Source organism: Cherax quadricarinatus, chromosome 6 (genome assembly GCF_038502225.1).
Source record: "Cherax quadricarinatus isolate ZL_2023a chromosome 6, ASM3850222v1, whole genome shotgun sequence".
Classification (NCBI taxonomy): Eukaryota; Metazoa; Arthropoda; class Malacostraca; order Decapoda; family Parastacidae; genus Cherax; species Cherax quadricarinatus.
Window position 1 is genome coordinate 1,388,366 of NC_091297.1, and position 20,501 is coordinate 1,408,866.

The following is a 20,501-nucleotide window of genomic DNA, read 5'->3' on the forward strand; positions in this document are numbered from 1 at the left end:
GTGTATAGTATGCAAGGTCATGGAGAAGATCATCAGGAGGAGAGTGGTGGAGCACCTGGAAAGAAACAAGTGTATAATTGACAACCAGCATGGTTTCAGGGAAGGAAAATCCTGTGTCACAAACCTACTAGAGTTTTATGACAAGGTGACAGAAGTAAGACAAGAGAGAGAGGGGTGGATCGACTGCATTTTTTTGGACTGCAAAAAGGCCTTCGACACAGTTCCTCACAAGAGGTTACTGAAAAAGCTGGAAGATCAGGCACACATAACAGGAAAGGCACTGCAATGGATCAGAGAATACCTGACAGGGAGGCAACAACGAGTCATGGTACGTGACGAGGTGTCAGAGTGGGCGCTTGTGACAAGCGGGGTTCCACAGGGGTCAGTCCTAGGACCTGTGCTGTTCTTGGTATATGTGAACGACATAACGGAAGGGATAGACTCAGAAGTGTCCTTGTTTGCAGATGATGTGAAGTTAATGAGAAGAATCAAATCGGATGAGGATCAGGCAGGACTACAAAGAGACCTGGACAGGCTGCAAGCCTGGTCCAGCAACTGGCTCCTTGAGTTTAACCCTGCCAAATGCAAAGTCATGAAGATTGGGGAAGGGCAAGGAAGACCGCAGACACAATATAGTTTAGATGGCCAAAGACTGCAAACCTCACTCAAGGAAAAAGATCTGGGGGTGAGTATAACACCGAGCATATCTCCTGAGGCGCACATAAATCAGATAACTGCTGCAGCATACGGGCGCCTGGCAAACCTACAGATAGCGTTCCGATACCTCAGTAAGGAGTCGTTCAAGACCCTGTATACCATTTACGTCAGGCCCATACTGGAGTATGCAGCACCAGTTTGGAATCCACACCTAGTCAAGCACGTCAAGAAATTAGAGAAAGTGCAAAGGTTTGCAACAAGACTAGTCCCAGAGCTACGGGGATTATCCTACGAAGAAAGGTTGAGGGAAATCGGCCTGACGACACTGGAGGCCAGGAGGGTCAGGGGAGACATGATAACGACATATAAAATACTGCGCGGAATAGACAAGGTGGACAAAGACAGGATGTTCCAGAGATGGGACACAGACACAAGAGGTCACAATTGGAAGTTGAAGACTCAGATGAATCGAAGGGATGTTAGGAAGTATTTCTTCAGTCATAGAGTAGTCAAGTCATGGAATAGTCTAGAAAGTGAAGTAGTGGAGGCGGGAACCATACATAGTTTTAAGGCGAGGTATGATAAAGCTCATGTAGCAGGGAGAGAGAGGACCTAGTAGCAATCAGTGAAGAGGCGGGGCCAGGAGCTATGACTCGACCCCTGCAACCACAAATAGGTGAGTACAAATAGGTGAGTACACACACACACCCTTACTAGGAGAGTACACACACACACACACTGCAATGGAGGAAAATAAATTGAATGAGTGGATACACAAGGATACGCAGTGGGAGAATGAAAGGGAGAGGTCAGTCTTTGTGTATGGGCTCCAGGAAGTTGAAGGGGAAACATGAAGCAAGAAAACAAGGGAAAAAAAGCAATTGAAAGCATCATAAAAGCAATAGGAGGAGATGACATGACCCAGCTGGAAAATTTTTGGAGAATATGGGGGTTTGCAATTAGAAGAACCCGGCCAGTGAAAGTGACTTTCAAGGCAGAATCTACTCGGAATAGGATCCTGCAGGACAAAGCAAGATTAAGGGACATGCCAGCATACAGGAAGGTGTATCTCGACCGTGACAGAACACAAGAAGAAAGGCAGAAACTGAGAGAGATGGTACAAAGGTGAAAGGAGGAAAGAGAGGGGATGGAGGAGACAGACAGGAGATCCCAGACCCAGGAAGAAGATCAAATACAGCCTCCCTCACAACTTCCTATAGAAGCCCCCAACCAGGTCAACCCTAGTGCAACCAAACATTCTAAACCAAAACACCGATGCCATATCCAAATCCCACCCACTGCATTACAAACTCCACCCCCACAGCAACCACCCATAGTTCCCTATCAGGTCTCCCACTTCCCCAACCCCAATATATCCCCCAGACCACAGTCTTAGAAAAGTTGAAGGTGTGGTATACAAATGCAGATGGAATAACAAATAAGTGTGAGGAGTGGCATGAAAGAATCAAGGAGGCATCCCTAGACATAATAGCACTCACAGAAACAAAACTCACCAGAATGATAACAGATGCTATCTTTCCATCCAGATATCAAATTCTCAGGAAAGACAGAGGGAGGAGAGGGGGAGGAGGAGTTGCACTGCTCATTAAAAACCAGTGGGGGTTTGAGAAAATGGAAGGAATGGATGGCACGGGCGAAAGGGACTACTTAGTAGGAACAATCCAGTCTGAGGGACATAAGGTGATAATTGCAGTAATGTACAACCCACCACAGAACTGCAGGAGGCCAAGAGAAGAATACAATGAGAGCAACAGAGCAATGGTCGACACACTAGCCGAGGTGGCCAGAAGAGCACACATGGGGGGAGCAAAGTTACTAGTTATGGGTGATTTCAATCACAAGGAGATTGACTGGGAAAACCTGGAGCCCCATGGGGGTCCCAAAACATGGAGAGCCAAGATGATGGATGTGGTACTGGAAAACCTCATGCATCAACATGTTACAGACACCACCAGAGAGAGAGGTGAGGATGATCCAGCAAGACTGGACCTTGTATTCACCTTGAGTAGTTCGGACATCGAGGATATCGTGTATGAAAGGCCCCTAGGAGCTAGTGATCATGTGGTTCTGTGCTTTGACTACATAGTTGGATGGAATAGGATGGAAAAACCAAACAACAAAAGGGGGAACTACTCAGGCATGAGGAACTTCCTGCAAGACATTCAGTGGGAGAGGGAACTGACAGGAAAACCAGTACAAGAAATGATGGACTATGTGACAACAAAATGCAAGAAGGCAGAGGAAAGGTTTGTTCCCCAGGAAAGCAGAAATAATGGGAAGAACAGAACGAGTCCTTGGTTCACCCAAAGGTGTAGGGAGGCAAAAACTAGGTGTACTAGAGAATGGAAAAGGTACAGAAGACAGAGAACTCAGGAAAATAAAGAGATTAGCCGAAGAGCAAGAAACGAATATGCACAGATAAGAAGGGAGGCTCAGCGACAATATGAAAATGACATAGCATCGAAAGTCAAGTCTGACCCGAAGCTGTTGTATAGCCACATCAGGAGGAAAACAACAGTCAAGGACCATGTAATCAGACTGAGGAAGGGTGATGGGGAGTTCACAAGAAACGACTGAGAGGTAGGTGAGGAGCTCAACATGAGATTTTAAGAAGTATTTACAGTGGAAACCAGTAGGACTTCAGGAAATCAGAACAGAGGGGTACACCAACAAGTGCTGGATGAGGTACACACAACCAAGGAGGAGGTGAAGAAGCTGCTATGTGAACTTGACACCTCAAAGGCAGTGGGACCAGACAACATCTCTCTGTGGGTCCTTAGAGAGGGAGCAGAGATGCTGTGTGTGCCATTAACAAAGATCTTTAACACATCCATTGAAACTGGGCAACTCCCTGAGGTATGGAAGATGGCAAATGTAGTCCCAATTTTTAAAAAGGGAGACAGACATGAGGCATTAAACTACAGACCTGTATCACTAACGTGTATAGTATGCAAAGCCATGGAGAAGATCATCAGAAGGAGAGTGGTGGAGCACCTAGAAAGAAACAAGTGTATAATTGACAACCAGCACGGCTTCAGGGAAGGAAAATCCAGTGTCACAAACCTACTGGAGTTTTATGACAAGGTGACAGAAGTAAGACAAGAGAGAGCGGGGTGGATCGACTGCATTTTTTTGGACTGCAAGAAGGCCTTCGACACAGTTCCTCACAAGAGGTTACTGCAAAAGCTAGAGAATCAGGCACACATAACAGGAAAGGCACTGCAATGGATCAGAGAATATCTGACAGGGAGGCAACAATGAGTCATGGTACGTGACGAGGTGTCAGAGTGGGCGCCTGTGACAAGCAGGGTTCCACAGGGGTCAGTCCTAGGACCTGTGCTGTTTTTGGTATATATGAATGACATAACGGAAGGGATAGACTCAGAAGTGTCCTTGTTTGCAGATGATGTGAAGTTAATGAGAAGAATCAAATTGGACGAGGATCAGGCAGGACTACAAAGAGACCAGGACAGGCTACAAGCCTGGTCCAGCAACTGGCTCCTTGAGTTTAACCCTGCCAAATGTAAAGTCATGAAGATTGGGGAAGGACACAAAAGACTGCAGACACAATATAGTCTAGATGGCCAAAGACTGTAAACCTCACTCAAGAAAAAAGATGTTGGGGTGAGTATAACACCGAGCATATCTCCTGAGGTGCACATCAATCAGATAACTGCTGCAGCATACGGGCGTCTGGCAAACCACGGATAGCGTTCCAATACCTCAGTAAGGAATCGTTCAAGACTCTGTATACCATTTATGTCAGGCCCATACTGGAGTATGTAGCACCAGTTTGGAACTCACACCTGGTCAGGCACATCAAGAAATTAGAGAAAGTACAAAGGTTTGCAACAAGATTAGTCCCAGAGCTAAGGGGATTGTCCAATGAAGAAAGGTTGAGGGAAATCGGCCTGACGACACTGGAGGACAGGAGGGTCAGGAGAGACATGATAACGACATATATAATACTGCATGGAATAGACAAGGTGGACAAAGATGGGTGTTCCAGAGATGGGACACAGACACAATAGGTCACAATTGGAAGTTGAAGACTCAGATGAGTCAAAGGGATGTTAGGAAGTATTTCTTCACTCATAGAGTAGTCAGGCCGTGGAATAGCCTAAAAAGTGATGTAGTGGAAGTGGGAACCATACATAGTTTTAAGGCAAGGTTTGATAAAGCCCATGGAGCAGGGAGAGAGAGGACCTAGTAGCAAACAGCGAAGAGGCAGGGCCAGGAACTATGACTCGACCCCTGCAACCACAAATAGGTGAGTACAAATAGGTGAGTACACAAACACACACACACCCATAAGGACCCCATATCAAGCGGTCACTCTACACTCATACTTCTCTTCCCCTCTCCCCCCTCCCCTCCCCTTCTAATCCCATCACACACACACCTCCCCAGTTTCTAGGGGTCACTCTACCCTCATCCTTCTCTCCCCCTCCCCCTCTCCCCCTTAATCCCATCCCTCTTTCTCCCACACATGCACACACACATACACAAGCACACATACAATTGACACAAACACATACTCCCCCTTCCCCTAAGCACCTCTCCCCCTACCCCTAGCCACCTACCCCTCCCTCAAACCATCTAACCCCCTCCCCAAACCATCTATCCCACTCCCCCAACCACCTCTCCCCTTCAATAACCATCCTCCCCCTCCCCCATAACCATCCATTCCCCTCCCCATAACCATCTATTCCCCTCCCCCTAACCATCTCTCCCCCTTCCTTCTGTGGTGCAATGGGGCAACCTAGAACTAGGATGAGAGCCAAGGGCCCGACCGACGAATCTGGGAGAGAGGACTGGGAGGCAGAGGTCAAAAAAAGGGAGGAAGACTGGGGAAGGAGGCTAGATGAGCTTTCAAGGAAGATGGAGGAGAGGTTAGCAGCAGAGTGCAGAATGTGGGAGCAACATGCCACACTAGCAGAAGCCAAGATACAGAGATTAGAAGAGGAGCTGAGAAATCTGAAACAGCCTAGAGATAAAGATAATACAGAAGTAGCATCAGCAAAGTTTACATCAGACACAGACAAAGGGTCTGAAGGGAGCATGGAAGCTAAACTGTATGCAGAGGTCCTGTCAAACCCACATGGGGCCAAAACAAAGACAGGGAGCACACTAGGACAGCATGAGAGGTTGTAAGACATTGAAGGAACTAAGACATGTGCAGGGACTTTACCAGACACTTGTGGGGGCCAGGAACAGGTGAGCAGGAAGGACAAACCAATGAGCATAGGGGCCACAGCTAAGGAAGGGACTGAAGGAAGGAACACTCCATGGGAAGGAAATAAAACACCTCAGAGGATGCAATGGGAGTCACAGTGGGAGGTGGAAAGGGAGAGATCAGTTTTTGTCTATGGGCTAGACGAAGCTGAAGGGGAAACTTATGATGAAAGAAAACAGGAGGAGAAAAAAGCAACTGAAGGTATCATGAAGGTGATAGGTGAGGGAGACATGACCCAGGTGGCAAATTTTCGGAGAATCGGGTGATTCACAAAGAGAAGGAAACTGCCTCTCAAAGTAATTTTCAAGGCAGAATCAACTCGAACCATGATCCTGCAGGAGAAAGCATGGCTGAGAGGCAAACAGGAGTTCAAGAGTGTGTACCTCGATCGAGACAGAACACAGGAGGAAAGGATGATACTGAAAGAGAGAGTGCAAAAACGAAAGGAGGAATGGGAGGAAATGACAAAGAAGAGCAGAATAACCCAGGCACAGGTGGAAGGGTAAGCACACCCCCAGAAACACCTGCAGAAGGACTCCAACCACGACACCCCCAAGGCAACTGAACAATCTAAACCAACCATTACACACCGATCCCTCTGTTTCCACCCCCCGCACCACAAACCCTACCCCTACAGCAATCCCCTATGGGAGCTCTTCCTCTACCTCCACTGCAACCCCCCACAGGCCCCCACCAGGGCTCCTGCTCTCCCAACCCCAGTATTCCCCCAGGACCACAGTTACAGTATTAGAACAAAAGCTGAAGGTTTGGTAAACAAATGCCGATAGATTAACAAATAAATATGAGGAATGACAAGAAAGAATCAATGAGAAGTCCCCAGACATCATAGTAGTTACAGAAACAAAACTCACGGAGCCAATAACAGATGCAATCTTCCCACCAGGATACCAGATCATGAGGAAAGATAGAAGGGGCAGAGGGGGAGGAGGGGTTGCTCTGCTCATAAAAAAACGATGGAAATTGAGAAAATTGGAGGCATAGACGAGACAGGAGAAAGGGACTACACAGTAGGTACACTTCAGTCTGGGGAGCACAAGGTGGTCATTGCAGTAATGTATAATCCACCACAGAACGGCAGGAGGCTAAGAGAGGAATATGAAGAGAGCAACAGAGCAATGGTGGACACACTTGCTGAGGTGGCAAGAAGAGCTCACTCCAGCAGAGCAAAGTTGCTAGTTATGGGTGATTTCAACCACAGGGAGATTGACTGGGAAAGCCTGGAGCCACATGGGGGTCCCAAAACATGGACAGCCAAGATGTTGGATGTGGTGCTGGAAAACTGAATGCACCAACATGTTAAGGACACTACCAGAGTGAGGGGGGAGGATGAACCAGCAAGATTGGACCTTGTGTTCACCCTGGGCAGTTCAGACATTGAGGACATCATATATGTGAGTCCCCTAGAAGCTAGTGACCACGTGGTTCTGTGCTTTGAATACATAGTAGAGTTGCAAGTGGAAAAAGTAACAGGAGTTGAATGGGAATAGCCAGACTATAAAAGAGGGGACTACATAGGTTTGAGGAACTTCCTGCAGGAGGTTCCATGGGACAGAGAACTGGCAGGAAAGCCAGTAAATGAATAGATGGAATATGTAACAACAAAATGCAAGGAGGCAGTGGAAAGGTTTATTCCCAAGGGCAACAGAAACAATGGGAAGACCAGAACGAGCCCCTGGTTTACCCTACGGTGTAAGGAGGCAAACACAAAGTGCAATAGAGAATGGAAAAAGTACAGAATGCAGAGAACACATGAAAATAGGGAGATTAGTCGCAGAGCCAGGAACGAGTATGTGCAGGTAAGGAGGGAGGCCCAGTGACAGTATGAAAATAACATAGCATCGAAAGTCAAGACTGACCCGAAAATGTGTATAGCCACATCAGGAGGAAGACAACAGTCAAAGACCAGGTGATCAGACTGAGGACAGAAGGTGGAGAATTCACAAGAAATGATCAGGAGGTATGTGAGAAGCTAAACAGGAGATTTAAGGAAGTTTTTTGAGTAGAGACAGGAAGGGCTCTGGGAAGACAGCACAGAAGGGAACATCAACAGGGAATATACCAACAAGTGTTGGATGACATACGAACAACTGAGGAGAAGGTGCAGAAGCTGCTAAGTGACCTTGATACCTCAAAGGCGGTGGGACCAGACATCTCCCCGTGGGTCCTTAGAGAAGGAGCAGAGATGCTGTGCGTGCCCCTAACCACAATCTTCAACACATCCCTTGAAACTGGGCAACTACCTGAGAAATGGAAGACAGCAAATGTAGTCCCCATATTTAAGAAAGGAAACAGAAACGAGGCACTAAACTACAGACCTGTGTATCTGACATGTATAGTATGCAAAGTCATGGAGAAGATTATCAGGAGGAGAGTGGTAGAACACCTGGAACAGAACAAGATCATAAATGAAAACCAGCATGGGTTCATGGAAGGCAAATCCTGTGTCACAAACCTTCTGGAGTTTTATGACACAGTAACAGAAGTAAGACACGAGAGAGAGGGGTGGGTTGATTGCATTTTCCTGGACTGCAGGAAGGCCTTTGACACAGTTCCTCACAAGAGATTAGTGCAGAAGATGGAGGATCAGGTGCATATAACAAGGAGGGCACTGCAATGGATCAGGGAATACCTGACAGGGAGGCAACAACAAATCATGGTATGTGAAGAGGTATCACAGTGGGTGCCTGTGACGAGCGGGGTCCCACAAGGGTCAGTTCTAGGACCAGTGCTATTTTTGATATATGCGAACAACATGATGGAAGGAATAGACTCTGAAGTGTCCCTATTTGCACATGATGTGAAGCTGATGAGAAGAATTAAATCGGATGAGGATGAGGCAGGACTGCAAAGAGACCTGGACAGGCTGGACATGTGGTCCAGAAACTGGCTTCTCGAATTCAACCCTGCCAAATGCAATGTCATGAAGATTGGGGAGGGGCAAAGAAGACCGCAGACAGAGTATAGGCTAGGTGGACAAAGACTACAGACCTCACTCAGGGAGAAAGATCTTGGGGGTGACCATAACACCGAGCACATCACCGGAGGCACACATCAACCAAATAACTGCTGCAGCATACGGGTGCCTGGCAAACCTGAGAATAGCGTTCCGATACCTTAATAAGGAATCGTTCAAGACACTGTACACAGTGTATGTTAGGCCCATACTGGAGTATGCAGCACCAGTCTGGAACCCACACCTGGTCAAGCACATCAAGAAGTTAGAGAAAGTACAAAGGTTTGCAACAAGGCTAGTTCCAGAGCTCAGGGGAATGTCGTACGAGGAAAGGTTGAGAGAAATCGGACTGACGACACTGGAGGACAGAAGGGTCAGGGGAGACATGATAACGACATACAAGATATTGCGGGGAATAGACAAGGTGGACAGAGACAGGATGTTCCAGAGAGGGGACACAGAAACAAGGGGTCACAACTGGAAGCTGAATACTCAGACGAGTCACAGAGACGTTAGGAAGTATTTCTTCAGTCATAGAGTCGTCAGGAAGTGGAATAGCCTAGCATGTGAAGCAGTGGAGGCAGGAACCATACAAAGTTTTAAGAAGAGGTATGACAAAGCTCAGGAAGCAGAGAGGGAGAGGACCTAGTAGCGATCAGTGAAGAGGCGGGGCCAGGAGCTGAGTATCGACCCCTGCAACCACAATTAGGTGAGTACACACACACACACACACACACACACACACACACACGTGGTAATGCTTTATTCATAGGGAGCAAAATCAGGGTATTTCTCCAGAATGGTCTGTAATATACCACTGTGGATAAAATACTTTGCCATTTCTTGAACATTTCTGAGTGAGTTGTCTCTAAATTCATTAATTTTATCGCACTCCAGTACATAATGATGCAAGGTGTGACAATAGTCCATCTGGCAAAGTTTACATTTCATTTGGTCTACATCTGGTGATGGTGATTTAACCTGCCAAAGATACTTGTAACCCAGCCGGAGCCGGGCAGTAGTGACATCCAAGAGTCGGCTTATTTTGTTGGATGCACCATAGACACGTGGGTCCTCCTGCATGATAGAATGATGATAGATGGACTCACTGGTGTCAATCTCCCTGAGTCTAAGTCAATAAAATTCAGTTGAAGTTTCTTTCGTATTATTGTTCTCAAACTGTTAACTGACAACCCAAGCTTGTAATCTACTCCATCTTTGAAAGCATACAGCTTAGCCAATTTATCAGTTTTATCACGCATATGAAGACCAATGTGAGATGGAATCCACAGCATGTGCACTCTGACTCCACTGTCCATAATCTTACCATACCTGTGTCTGGCTTCTGACACAAGCATGCCACAATTTATACTTAATGAGTTGAGAGCATTTATGGATGACAGAGAATCAGTTACAATTAAAGTGTCAATCTTAGACACATGGACACATTTGAGTGCAAGGAGTATGGCAAACAGTTCTGTCTGAAGGGTAGAGGCCTAATTATTAATGCGTGCTCCAATTTCTTTAAGAGAACCATCACTCTGTACAACAGCAGCACTACCAGCTGTACCAGTGGATTGGTGAACAGAACCATCAACGTAAATAATTTTTAAGAGTGTGTGCTGTGTGACTAAGTTATCAATAAAGCTTAAGGCATCATGTTTGGCTTCAAGGCGAAGTTTTGGTTATGATTTAAGAAGTAGTTTGGGGGGAAATGGAAGAATGGTAGTTTGGAATGGGGGTAATATCCCATGGAGCGGAGAAGTGCCGCTGTTGCCTTACTTGACATAGATCATGTATCTGATTCATGCGGAGGTCGGTACCAGTTTTTTCGATCCATCTGGAGGGGTGTTCACCAGTGCTGAGGAAAGTTTGGAGGGCTTCTGTGCAGGGGTTTGAATATGCTTGCCTGAGCATATTAACCCCAATTAAGATATATCTTTCAGTAACACGATCTCTGATGCTTGGGATATCAAGTTCTTTTTGCATATTTAAAATTTTGGCAATTTGAGGGCATCCTAAAATGGTCCTCATTGCTTCGTTCTGCAGTTTTTCCAGCCCTCCAAGCTTCCAGTCAGACACAAGAGCAAGTAGTGGTGCAGCATAATCAACCAACGATCTAGTATAAGCAAGGTACTTCATTTTCACAATTTTAACATTAGCACTATACCTGGGGTGAAACCCTGCCACAACTCTAAGTACTCTCAGTCTTTGTATTGGCGACAAAGTCTCGTTACAACAGGTCCAAGCAGTGGAACCTCAAAGCCTAGATACCTGTATCTGCTTACATATTCTAGAAGAGACCCAACATGCAACTGGATCTGACGAACTGTGCCTCTCTGTCTAGGAGGACGCCTATTGAGTATCTTTGTTTTATCAGTAGAGATTATCAAACCCAGGTCCTGACACGAGGCTAGTACATGGTTAAGAATGTTTTGGGTGTTGGAAAATCCGGTGGTGCGGATTATTACATCATCAGCAAAACTAATCATATAATGATGGGGCTGGCTAGGCATAACATTAAGTAAGGCATTAATTAGAATATTGAATAGTGTGGGACTGAGCACACCTCCCTGTGGGGTTCCTAATTCAAAGTCTTTAGTTATACTTCTATGTCCCTGGAACAACACAGACGACTTTCTGTTGGACAGGTAACCTTCAATCCAGCTTAGAAGCCATCCTCCAACATCCATTCTGGCAAGTTCACTAATGTTGCAGTCATCTGCCTTGCTGAGCATAAAGCAAACAAGTCTCTCCCTTGCATCATACTTGTCATTTAATTTTGCCTGTGTTGTACTGGGAAGATTGTCATAGCTAGATGTAGCAGCCCAAGCACTGACTAACTCATTCGCCCTATGTAAGGGATGAGAGTGCGCGATATGCCCAGTTCTGTTACCCTTAATTCTATTTATGTCCCTCCATGCCCGGCTAAGTGGGGTGTGAGCATTGAGACCATTGACAAATTGTTCCCAGTCTGCCGCAGTTCTGTCATACGCTCTCTGGCAGCAGCATGGGCAGTTTGGAAGAGGCTCAGCATTCCAGGGGTACGATGGTTTCTATAGGCTAGGCCTTGTCTGCGAGCAGTACGTTTCAATGTTCGAAGTTTAGGATCATTGTAATAGGTATGGTTTTTATAGGAGGTATGGTTATTATGGAAGTTAGTTGGGTTTACATTACCATGAGGCTTCAGTGGCGGTTCTAAGTAGTTCTGAATACTGCTCACAAGGTCATTGTTAAAAGTCTCGACAGAGGTACACTCATAGGAATTATACCAGTCAGTCACATGTGCAACAAAGTCATCATGCTGATCAGGGGGAACATTGAAACGTTTCTGTTTGAATATCCCACCAGGAAGGCTAGTATTACTAATATCTAGTGAGGTTAGCCTAGGGAAATGATCAGACGCTATATCTATTACAATGTCTTCCATTGGGATCCATAGCAACTGTACATTAATTTCTTTGTCCCTGATTTTTGAGTATCTATACCTGGCTTCTCCAATGAGCAAGTTATTGGAGTCATTATATGAGTCAAGAGCCTTCAATGATGACATAAAATCAGTAATGATGATAGAGTCAAGCTCAGTGTCATATATTAGTCATAGGGAGCGGTCAGGTGTATCATATCGACGTCTTTATTTTTCAACCGATTACGTTCATTTTTTGGTGTACTATTAGAAGCTTATATTAAAGATCCTGTGCTGAAGTTTCAATCATATCGGCCAAAAAGTAAATGAAATATGCAAAATTTACGAAAAATTGCATTTGGCAGGGGAGTCCTACTCAGTGGTACTTGGAAAAGTGGTTTTGACACTTGCTGCTGATAGAACACCTCTAATTCCATCACTGTAAGTGTACCAATTCTAAAATAAACCTTATCTTCATGCTAAAAAAAATAAGTTTCATAACTTTTTTTGTCATATTGGAAGATGTCGGTCTTGTTGCCCACATAAATCTAAAAATATTTGGGATAGTTCAGAAAGGTACACTCCACCTTGTAAAGCAATCATTCTCCTATGTTTGTTGTGAAAATCAAGTCAATTCAATCATAAATAAAGATGGAGTGCCCCTAAATAGGTAAATAAGTTACTTTCGAGATATAGGCCGAAGCGCGCGGCACCCCAGCTGCCCGGGAAATAATTTTTTTCCCCGAAAAATTCGCTTTATTTTACACTTTTTGCGTGACCTACGAGTGTTTATTACAGTTAACCATTGTAAATTCGTTTTCTCTCATCACATGTACGTGAGAACGAACCTTCAGGGGATACACCGATAGAAATTTTTCCCTCTTGGGCATCATATTATGCTTCAGCGCTTTTACGCAATATGACGCGTCAGCACTGTCACCATGCCTGTTATAAATGGCTGTAATTCCTTTTAGAAACATCGTACAAGGATAATAAGTATACCAGAGTGTAGCCAGAAAGTTCAGCTATTTTTTGGTAACAATAACTCCATTTTCATATTTTTTCGATTTTTTTTTTTGCTCCGTGCGCGTGAACCTGACCGCTCCCTAAATTTAGCGCCATTAGGATTGCAAACAATTCAGTTTGCAGTGTAGACGCCCAATTGTTAATTTTTATGCCTAACTCAACAAATTTATTATGGTTCTTAACTAGGGAGGTGGCAACAAGAGCAGATGCAGCCCTGCCAGAAGACTCCTGTTTAGATCCATCAGTGTATATAACTTGTGATAACTTATTACTACCAGCTAGGTGAGAAATTTCTTCTTGAGCAGTTGTTCTAACAAGAGATTTAAGGAAGGGATTACTAGCAATGAGCTTATTGGGAGGGACTTGTAGATATGTGATATTAAATGAACACATCTTCCATGGAGGGGTGAAATGCTCTTGTTGCCTAGAGAGAGAGAGAGAGAAACTTCTGCGGTCATGAGAATGCTCTTTTGATATTTACTTCTGGCAAATATTTGTCGCTTTATAATTAAAGCTTTTCTTCATATATATTATTACTGGCTAAATATGGATTGTAATAAAGTTGGTAGAATTACCGACAATATGTAAAGTAAAAGGACACAAGTGCAACTAATGTGACATTTTATTGTGGCAACGTTTCGCTCTCCAGGAGCTTTATCAAGCCATTACGTAATGGCTTGATAAAGCTCCTGGAGAGCGAAACGTTGTCACAATAAAATGTCACATTAGTTGCACTTGTGTCCTTTTACTTTAAATATGGATTCTATACAATATTCTCATAAATAATATATTTCCTGTGAGTCCTGAGGAGTGTATCATTTGTGATACAAAATGCTGTTGCTACTAGATAAACTGTATGCTGATACCAACACGTTGTGGAAAGAAAGGACAAATGCACAGATTAAGACATTTGATAAAGAAACCTCTCGCCACGAGTGGCTTCTTCAGTCGTAATAAAGAAACCTCTCGCCACGAGTGGCTTCTTCAGTCGTAATAAAGAAACCTCTCGCCACGAGTGGCTTCTTCAGTCGTAATAAAGAAACCTCTCGCCACGAGTGGCTTCTTCAGTCGTAATAAAGAAACCTCTCGCCACGAGTGGCTTCTTCAGTCGAAATAAAGAAACCTCTCACCACGAGCGCCTTCTTCAGTCGTAATAAAGAAACCTCTCGCCATGAGCGCCTTCTTCAGTCGTAATAAAGAAACCTCTCGCCACGAGTGGCTTCTTCAGTCGAAATAAAGAAACCTCTCGCCACGAGCACCTTCTTCAGTCGTAATAAAGAAACCTCTCGCCACGAGTGCCTTCTTCAGTCGTAATATAGAGTCAACAATAGAAAGTGGTGTATATAGCACAAATTATCGGATAAACAATAGAAAAAATACAACTATTATGATACTTGGTATCTCGTGCCACTAGCGACCTTCTTCCCACCTACCTGACACCAATTGTGGACTGAAGGAAGGTGATGAGACCAGACACGAAGATGATGGTTGAGACGAGGTAGCTGCGTGCTGGGTCTGATGGCTCCAGACACACCAGCGACGCCAACACGAAAGGGATGGGTATAGTGGTGCTCACCATGGTGAAGAAATGCTGTGACGAATTTGTAAAAAAATATATATATATAAATATATATAAATACGCTAGATAACAGGGATATCTTGCTACTCCTACTTACACTTTGGTCACACTTCACAGACACGCACATGCATATATATATACATACATCTAGGTTTTTCTCCTTTTTCTAAATAGCTCTTGTTCTTCTTTATTTCTTCTATTGTCCATGGGGAAGTGGAAAAGAATCTTTCCTCCGTAAGCCATGCGTGTCGTATGAGGCGACTAAAATGCCGGGAGCAATGGGCTAGTAACCCCTTCTCCTGTAGACATTTACTAAAAAAGAGAAGAAGAAAAACTTTATAAAACTGGGATGCTTAAATGTGCGTGGATAAGATAAGATTTCGTTCGGATTTTTAACCCTGGAGGGTTAGCCACCCAGGATAACTCAAGAAAGTCAGTGCGTCATCGAGGACTGTCTAACTTATTTCCATTGGGGTCCTTAATCTTGTCCCCCAGGATGCGACCCACACCAGTCGACTAACACCCAGGTACCTATTTGCTGCTAGGTGAACAGGACAACAGGTGTAAGGAAACGTGTCGAATGTTTCCACCCGCCGGGAATCGAACCCTGGGCCCTCCGTGTGTGAAGCGGGAGCTTTAGCCACCAGGCCACCGGGCCACTAGCCACCAGGCCACCGGATGTAGTGCGGATGACAAGAAACAGATGATTGCTGATGTTATGAATGAAAAGAAGTTGGATGTCCTGGCCCTAAGCGAAACAAAGCTGAAGGGGGTAGGAGAGTTTCAGTGGGGGGAAATAAATGGGATTAAATCTGGAGTATCTGAGAGAGTTAGAGCAAAGGAAGGGGTAGCAGTAATGTTAAATGATCAGTTATGGAAGGAGAAAAGAGAATATGAATGTGTAAATTCAAGAATTATGTGGATTAAAGTAAAGGTTGGATGCGAGAAGTGGGTCATAATAAGCGTGTATGCACCTGGAGAAGAGAGGAATGCAGAGGAGAGAGAGAGATTTTGGGAGATGTTAAGTGAATGTATAGGAGCCTTTGTACCAAGTGAGAGAGTAATTGTGGTAGGGGACCTGAATGCTAAAGTAGGAGAAACTTTTAGAGAGGGTGTGGTAGGTAAGTTTGGGGTGCCAGGTGTAAATGATAATGGCAGCCCTTTGATTGAACTTTGTATAGAAAGGGGTTTAGTTATAGGTAATACATATTTTAAGAAAAAGAGGATAAATAAGTATACAAGATATGATGTAGGGCGAAATGACAGTAGTTTGTTGCATTATGTATTGGTAGATAAAAGACTGTTGAGTAGACTTCAGGATGTACATGTTTATAGAGGGGCCACAGATATATCAGATCACTTTCTAGTTGTAGCTACACTGAGAGAAAAAGGTAGATGGGATACAAGGAGAATAGAAGCATCAGGGAAGAGAGAGGTGAAGGTTTATAAACTAAAAGAGGAGGCAGTTAGGGTAAGATATAAACAGCTATTGGAGGATAGATGGGCTAATGAGAGCATAGGCAATGGGGTCGAAGAGGTATGGGGTAGGTTTAAAAATGTAGTGTTAGAGTGTTCAGCAGAAGTTTGTGGTTACAGGAAAGTGGGTGCAGGAAGGAAGAGGAGCGATTGGTGGAATGATGATGTAAAGAGAGTAGTAAGGGAGAAAAAGTTAGCATATGAGAAGTTTTTACAAAATAGAAGTGATGCAAGGAGGGAAGAGTATATGGAGAAAAAGAGAGAGGTTAAGAGAGTGGTGAAGCAATGTAAAAAGAGAGCAAATGAGAGAGTGGGTGAGATGTTATCAACAAATTTTGTTGAAAATAAGAAAAAGTTTTGGAGTGAGATTAACAAGTTAAGAAAGCCTAGAGAACAAATGGATTTGTCAGTTAAAAATAGGAGAGGAGAGTTATTAAATGGAGAGTTAGAGGTATTGGGAAGACGGAGGGAATATTTTGAGGAATTGTTAAATGTTGATGAAGATAGGGAAGCTGTGATTTCGTGTATAGGGCAAGGAGGAATAACATCTTGTAGGAGTGAGGAAGAGCCAGTTGTGAGTGTGGGGGAAGTTCGTGAGGCAGTAGGTAAAATGAAAGGGGGTAAGGCAGCCGGGAGTGATGGGATAAAGATAGAAATGTTAAAAGCAGGTGGGGATATAGTTTTGGAGTGGTTGGTGCAATTATTTAATAAATGTATGGAAGAGGGTAAGGTACCTAGGGATTGGCAGAGAGCATGCATAGTTCCTTTGTATAAAGGCAAAGGGGATAAAAGAGAGTGCAAAAATTATAGGGGGATAAGTCTGTTGAGTATACCTGGCAAAGGGTATGGTAGAGTTATAACTGAAAGAATTAAGAGTAAGACGGAGAATAGGATAGCAGATGAACAAGGAGGCTTTAGGAAAGGTAAGGGGTGTGTGGACCAGGTGTTTACAGTGAAACATATAAGTGAACAGTATTTGGATAAGGCTAAAGAGGTCTTTTTGGCATTTATGGATTTGGAAAAGGAGTATGACAGGGTGGATAGGGGGGCAATGTGGCAGATGTTGCAAGTGTATGGTGTAGGAGGTAGGTTACTGAAAGCAGTGAAGAGTTTTTACGAGGATAGTGAGGCTCAAGTTAGAGTATGTAGGAAAGAGGGAAATTTTTTCCCAGTAAAAGTAGGCCTTAGACAAGGATGTGTGATGTCACCGTGGTTGTTTAATATATTTATAGATGGGGTTGTAAGAGAAGTAAATGCGAGGGTCTTGGCAAGAGGCGTGGAGTTAAAAGATAAAGAATCACACACAAAGTGGGAGTTGTCACAGCTGCTCTTTGCTGATGACACTGTGCTCTTGGGAGATTCTGAAGAGAAGTTGCAGAGATTGGTGGATGAATTTGGTAGGGTGTGCAAAAGAAGAAAATTAAAGGTGAATACAGGAAAGAGTAAGGTTATGAGGATAACAAAAAGATTAGGTGATGAAAGATTGGATATCAGATTGGAGGGAGAGAGTATGGAGGAGGTGAACGTATTCAGATATTTGGGAGTGGACGTGTCAGCGGATGGGTCTATGAAAGATGAGGTGAATCATAGAATTGATTAGGGAAAAAGAGTGAGTGGTGCACTTAGGAGTCTGTGGAGACAAAGAACTTTGTCCTTGGAGGCAAAGAGGGGAATGTATGAGAGTATAGTTTTACCAACGCTCTTATATGGGTGTAAAGCGTGGATGATGAATGTTGCAGCGAGGAGAAGGCTGGAGGCAGTGGAGATGTCATGTCTGAGGGCAATGTGTGGTGTGAATATAATGCAGAGAATTCGTAGTTTGGAAGTTAGGAGGAGGTGCGGGATTACCAAAACTGTTGTCCACAGGGCTGAGGAAGGGTTGTTGAGGTGGTTCGGACATGTAGAGAGAATGGAGCGAAACAGAATGACTTCAAGAGTGTATCAGTCTGTAGTGGAAGGAAGGCGGGGTAGGGGTCGGCCTAGGAAAGGTTGGAGGGAGGGGGTAAAGGAGGTTTTGTGTGCGAGGGGCTTGGACTTCCAGCAGGCATGCGTGAGCGTGTTTGATAGGAGTGAATGGAGACAAATGGTTTTTAATACTTGACGTGCTGTTGGAGTGTGAGCAAAGTAACGTTTATGAAAGGATTCAGGGAAACCGGCAGGCCGGACTTGAGTCCTGGAGATGGGAAGTACAGTGCCTGCACTCTGAAGGAGGGGTGTTAATGTTGCAGTTTAAAAACTGTAGTGTAAAGCACCCTTCTGGCAAGACAGTGATGGAGTTTACATTAATCGGATGGTGAAAGTTTTTCTTTTTCGGACCACCCTGCCTTGGTGGGAATCGGCCAGTGTGATTATAATAAAAAATAAATACATGCATTTTTATGCGAAGGGTTGTTTCCGTATAGGTTATTGAACGTAGAAACCGAATACACTCACCTAGTTGAAGCGTTCTGAGGAGATTAATGTAAACTGTATGAAACGTCGTATGGTCGATCCTCCTACCAGTGTGACCACTCGGCGATGCTGCGGCTGAAGATACGTGTGCAACATCTGGGTATCGTTACTGTCGAAACGTCAGGCTTCTCCAGTCGAATGCAGAGATGAGTAAGATACTGGAGACAGTTGAATGAGAGCAGATTCTGAGTTTACCTGGAGAGAGTTTCGGGGGTCAACGCCCCCGCGGCCCGGTCTGTGACCAGGCCTCCTGGTGGATCAGCGCCTGATCAACCAGGCTGTTGCTGCTGGCTGCACGCAAACCAACGTACGAGCCACAGCCCGGCTGATCAGGAACTGACTTTAGGTGCTTGTCCAGTGCCAGCTTGAAGACTGCCAGGGGTCTGTTGGTAATCCCCCTTATGTGTGCTGGGAGGCAGTTGAACAGTCTCGGGCCCCTGACACTTATTGTATGGTCTCTTAACGTGCTAGTGACACCCCTGCTTTTCATTGGGGGGATGGTGCATCGTCTGCCAAGTCTTTTGCTTTCGTAGTGAGTGATTTTCGTGTGCAAGTTCGGTACTAGTCTCTCTAGGATTTTCCAGGTGTATATAATCATGTATCTCTCCCTCCTGCGTTCCAGGGAATACAGGTTTAGAAACCTCAAGCGCTCCCAGTAATTGAGGTGTTTTATCTCCGTTATGCGCGCCGTGAAAGTTCTCTGTACATTTTCTAGGTCGGCAATTTCACCTGCCTTGAAAGGTGCTGTTAGAGTGCAGCAATATTCCAGCCTAGATAGAACAAGTGACCTGAAGAGTGTCATCATGGGCTTGGCCTCCCTAGTTTTGAAGGTTCTCATTATCCATCCTGTCATTTTTCTAGCAGATGCGATTGATACAATGTTATTGTCCTTGAAGGTGAGATCCTCCGACATAATCACTCCCAGGTCTTTGAAGCTCCTATCAACGCTGAGGGACTGAATATTTCATGATCTCCACTTCTTGAACTGTCTCCAGCATCTTACTCATCCCTCTTCGACTGCTACTACCATTACCAATACCACCACTACTACTACTACTACTACTACTACTACTACTACTACTACTACTACTACACACCATACACACCAGCCTCATGCATCTGCTTGTCATTATAATACGTCCATACTGCAACGACACTGTTATTGCTGTCCATCGGGGAAATCCACATGACGCAGATGTTTGTCGTCTGCTGACTCGTTCTCGGGCGTCGTTGGTCCTATGAAAACACAAAAACTCTGGAATTTCCTAGGAAGTAGCTCACTTCTAGTCGATTTTCCAGAGCTCGGGAGAGCTTTTGACCCAAGGAATTGGAGCCCTCTTCACCTACCTCGGATGAAGCGTGATTGCCTCTCATTCCCCAGGTGGTGTATAACCCTTACAGGGTTAGCGCTTCCCCTAAATTTAATAATAATAATAATAATAATAATTATAATAAATATTATATTATTATTATTATTATTATTAGCAGTAGTAGTAGTAGTAGGTAGTAATAGTAATTTTAGTAGTAGTCGTGGTAGCAGCAATAGTAGTAGCAATATTAGTAGTAGTTATAGTGGTAGCAGCAGGAGGTAGTAGTAGTAGGTATTAATAGTTGTAGTAGTGGGTAGCTGTAATAGTAGTAATAGAAGGTATTAATAGTTGTAGTAGTGGGTAGC

The 20,501-nt window shown here is 44.5% G+C and overlaps 1 protein-coding gene across 1 annotated transcript in view; it reads right to left on the bottom strand.

The window, feature by feature from the left end:
- The window catches only part of LOC128691739 (solute carrier family 23 member 1), a 123,813-nt gene that overhangs the window by 78,310 nt on the left and 25,002 nt on the right, over positions 1–20,501 (bottom strand). Inside the window, exon 3 of the mRNA XM_070079692.1 lies at positions 14,754–14,911. Coding sequence (XP_069935793.1) covers positions 14,754–14,911 — 158 coding nt within the window. The remainder of the gene's footprint in view (positions 1–14,753; positions 14,912–20,501) is intronic.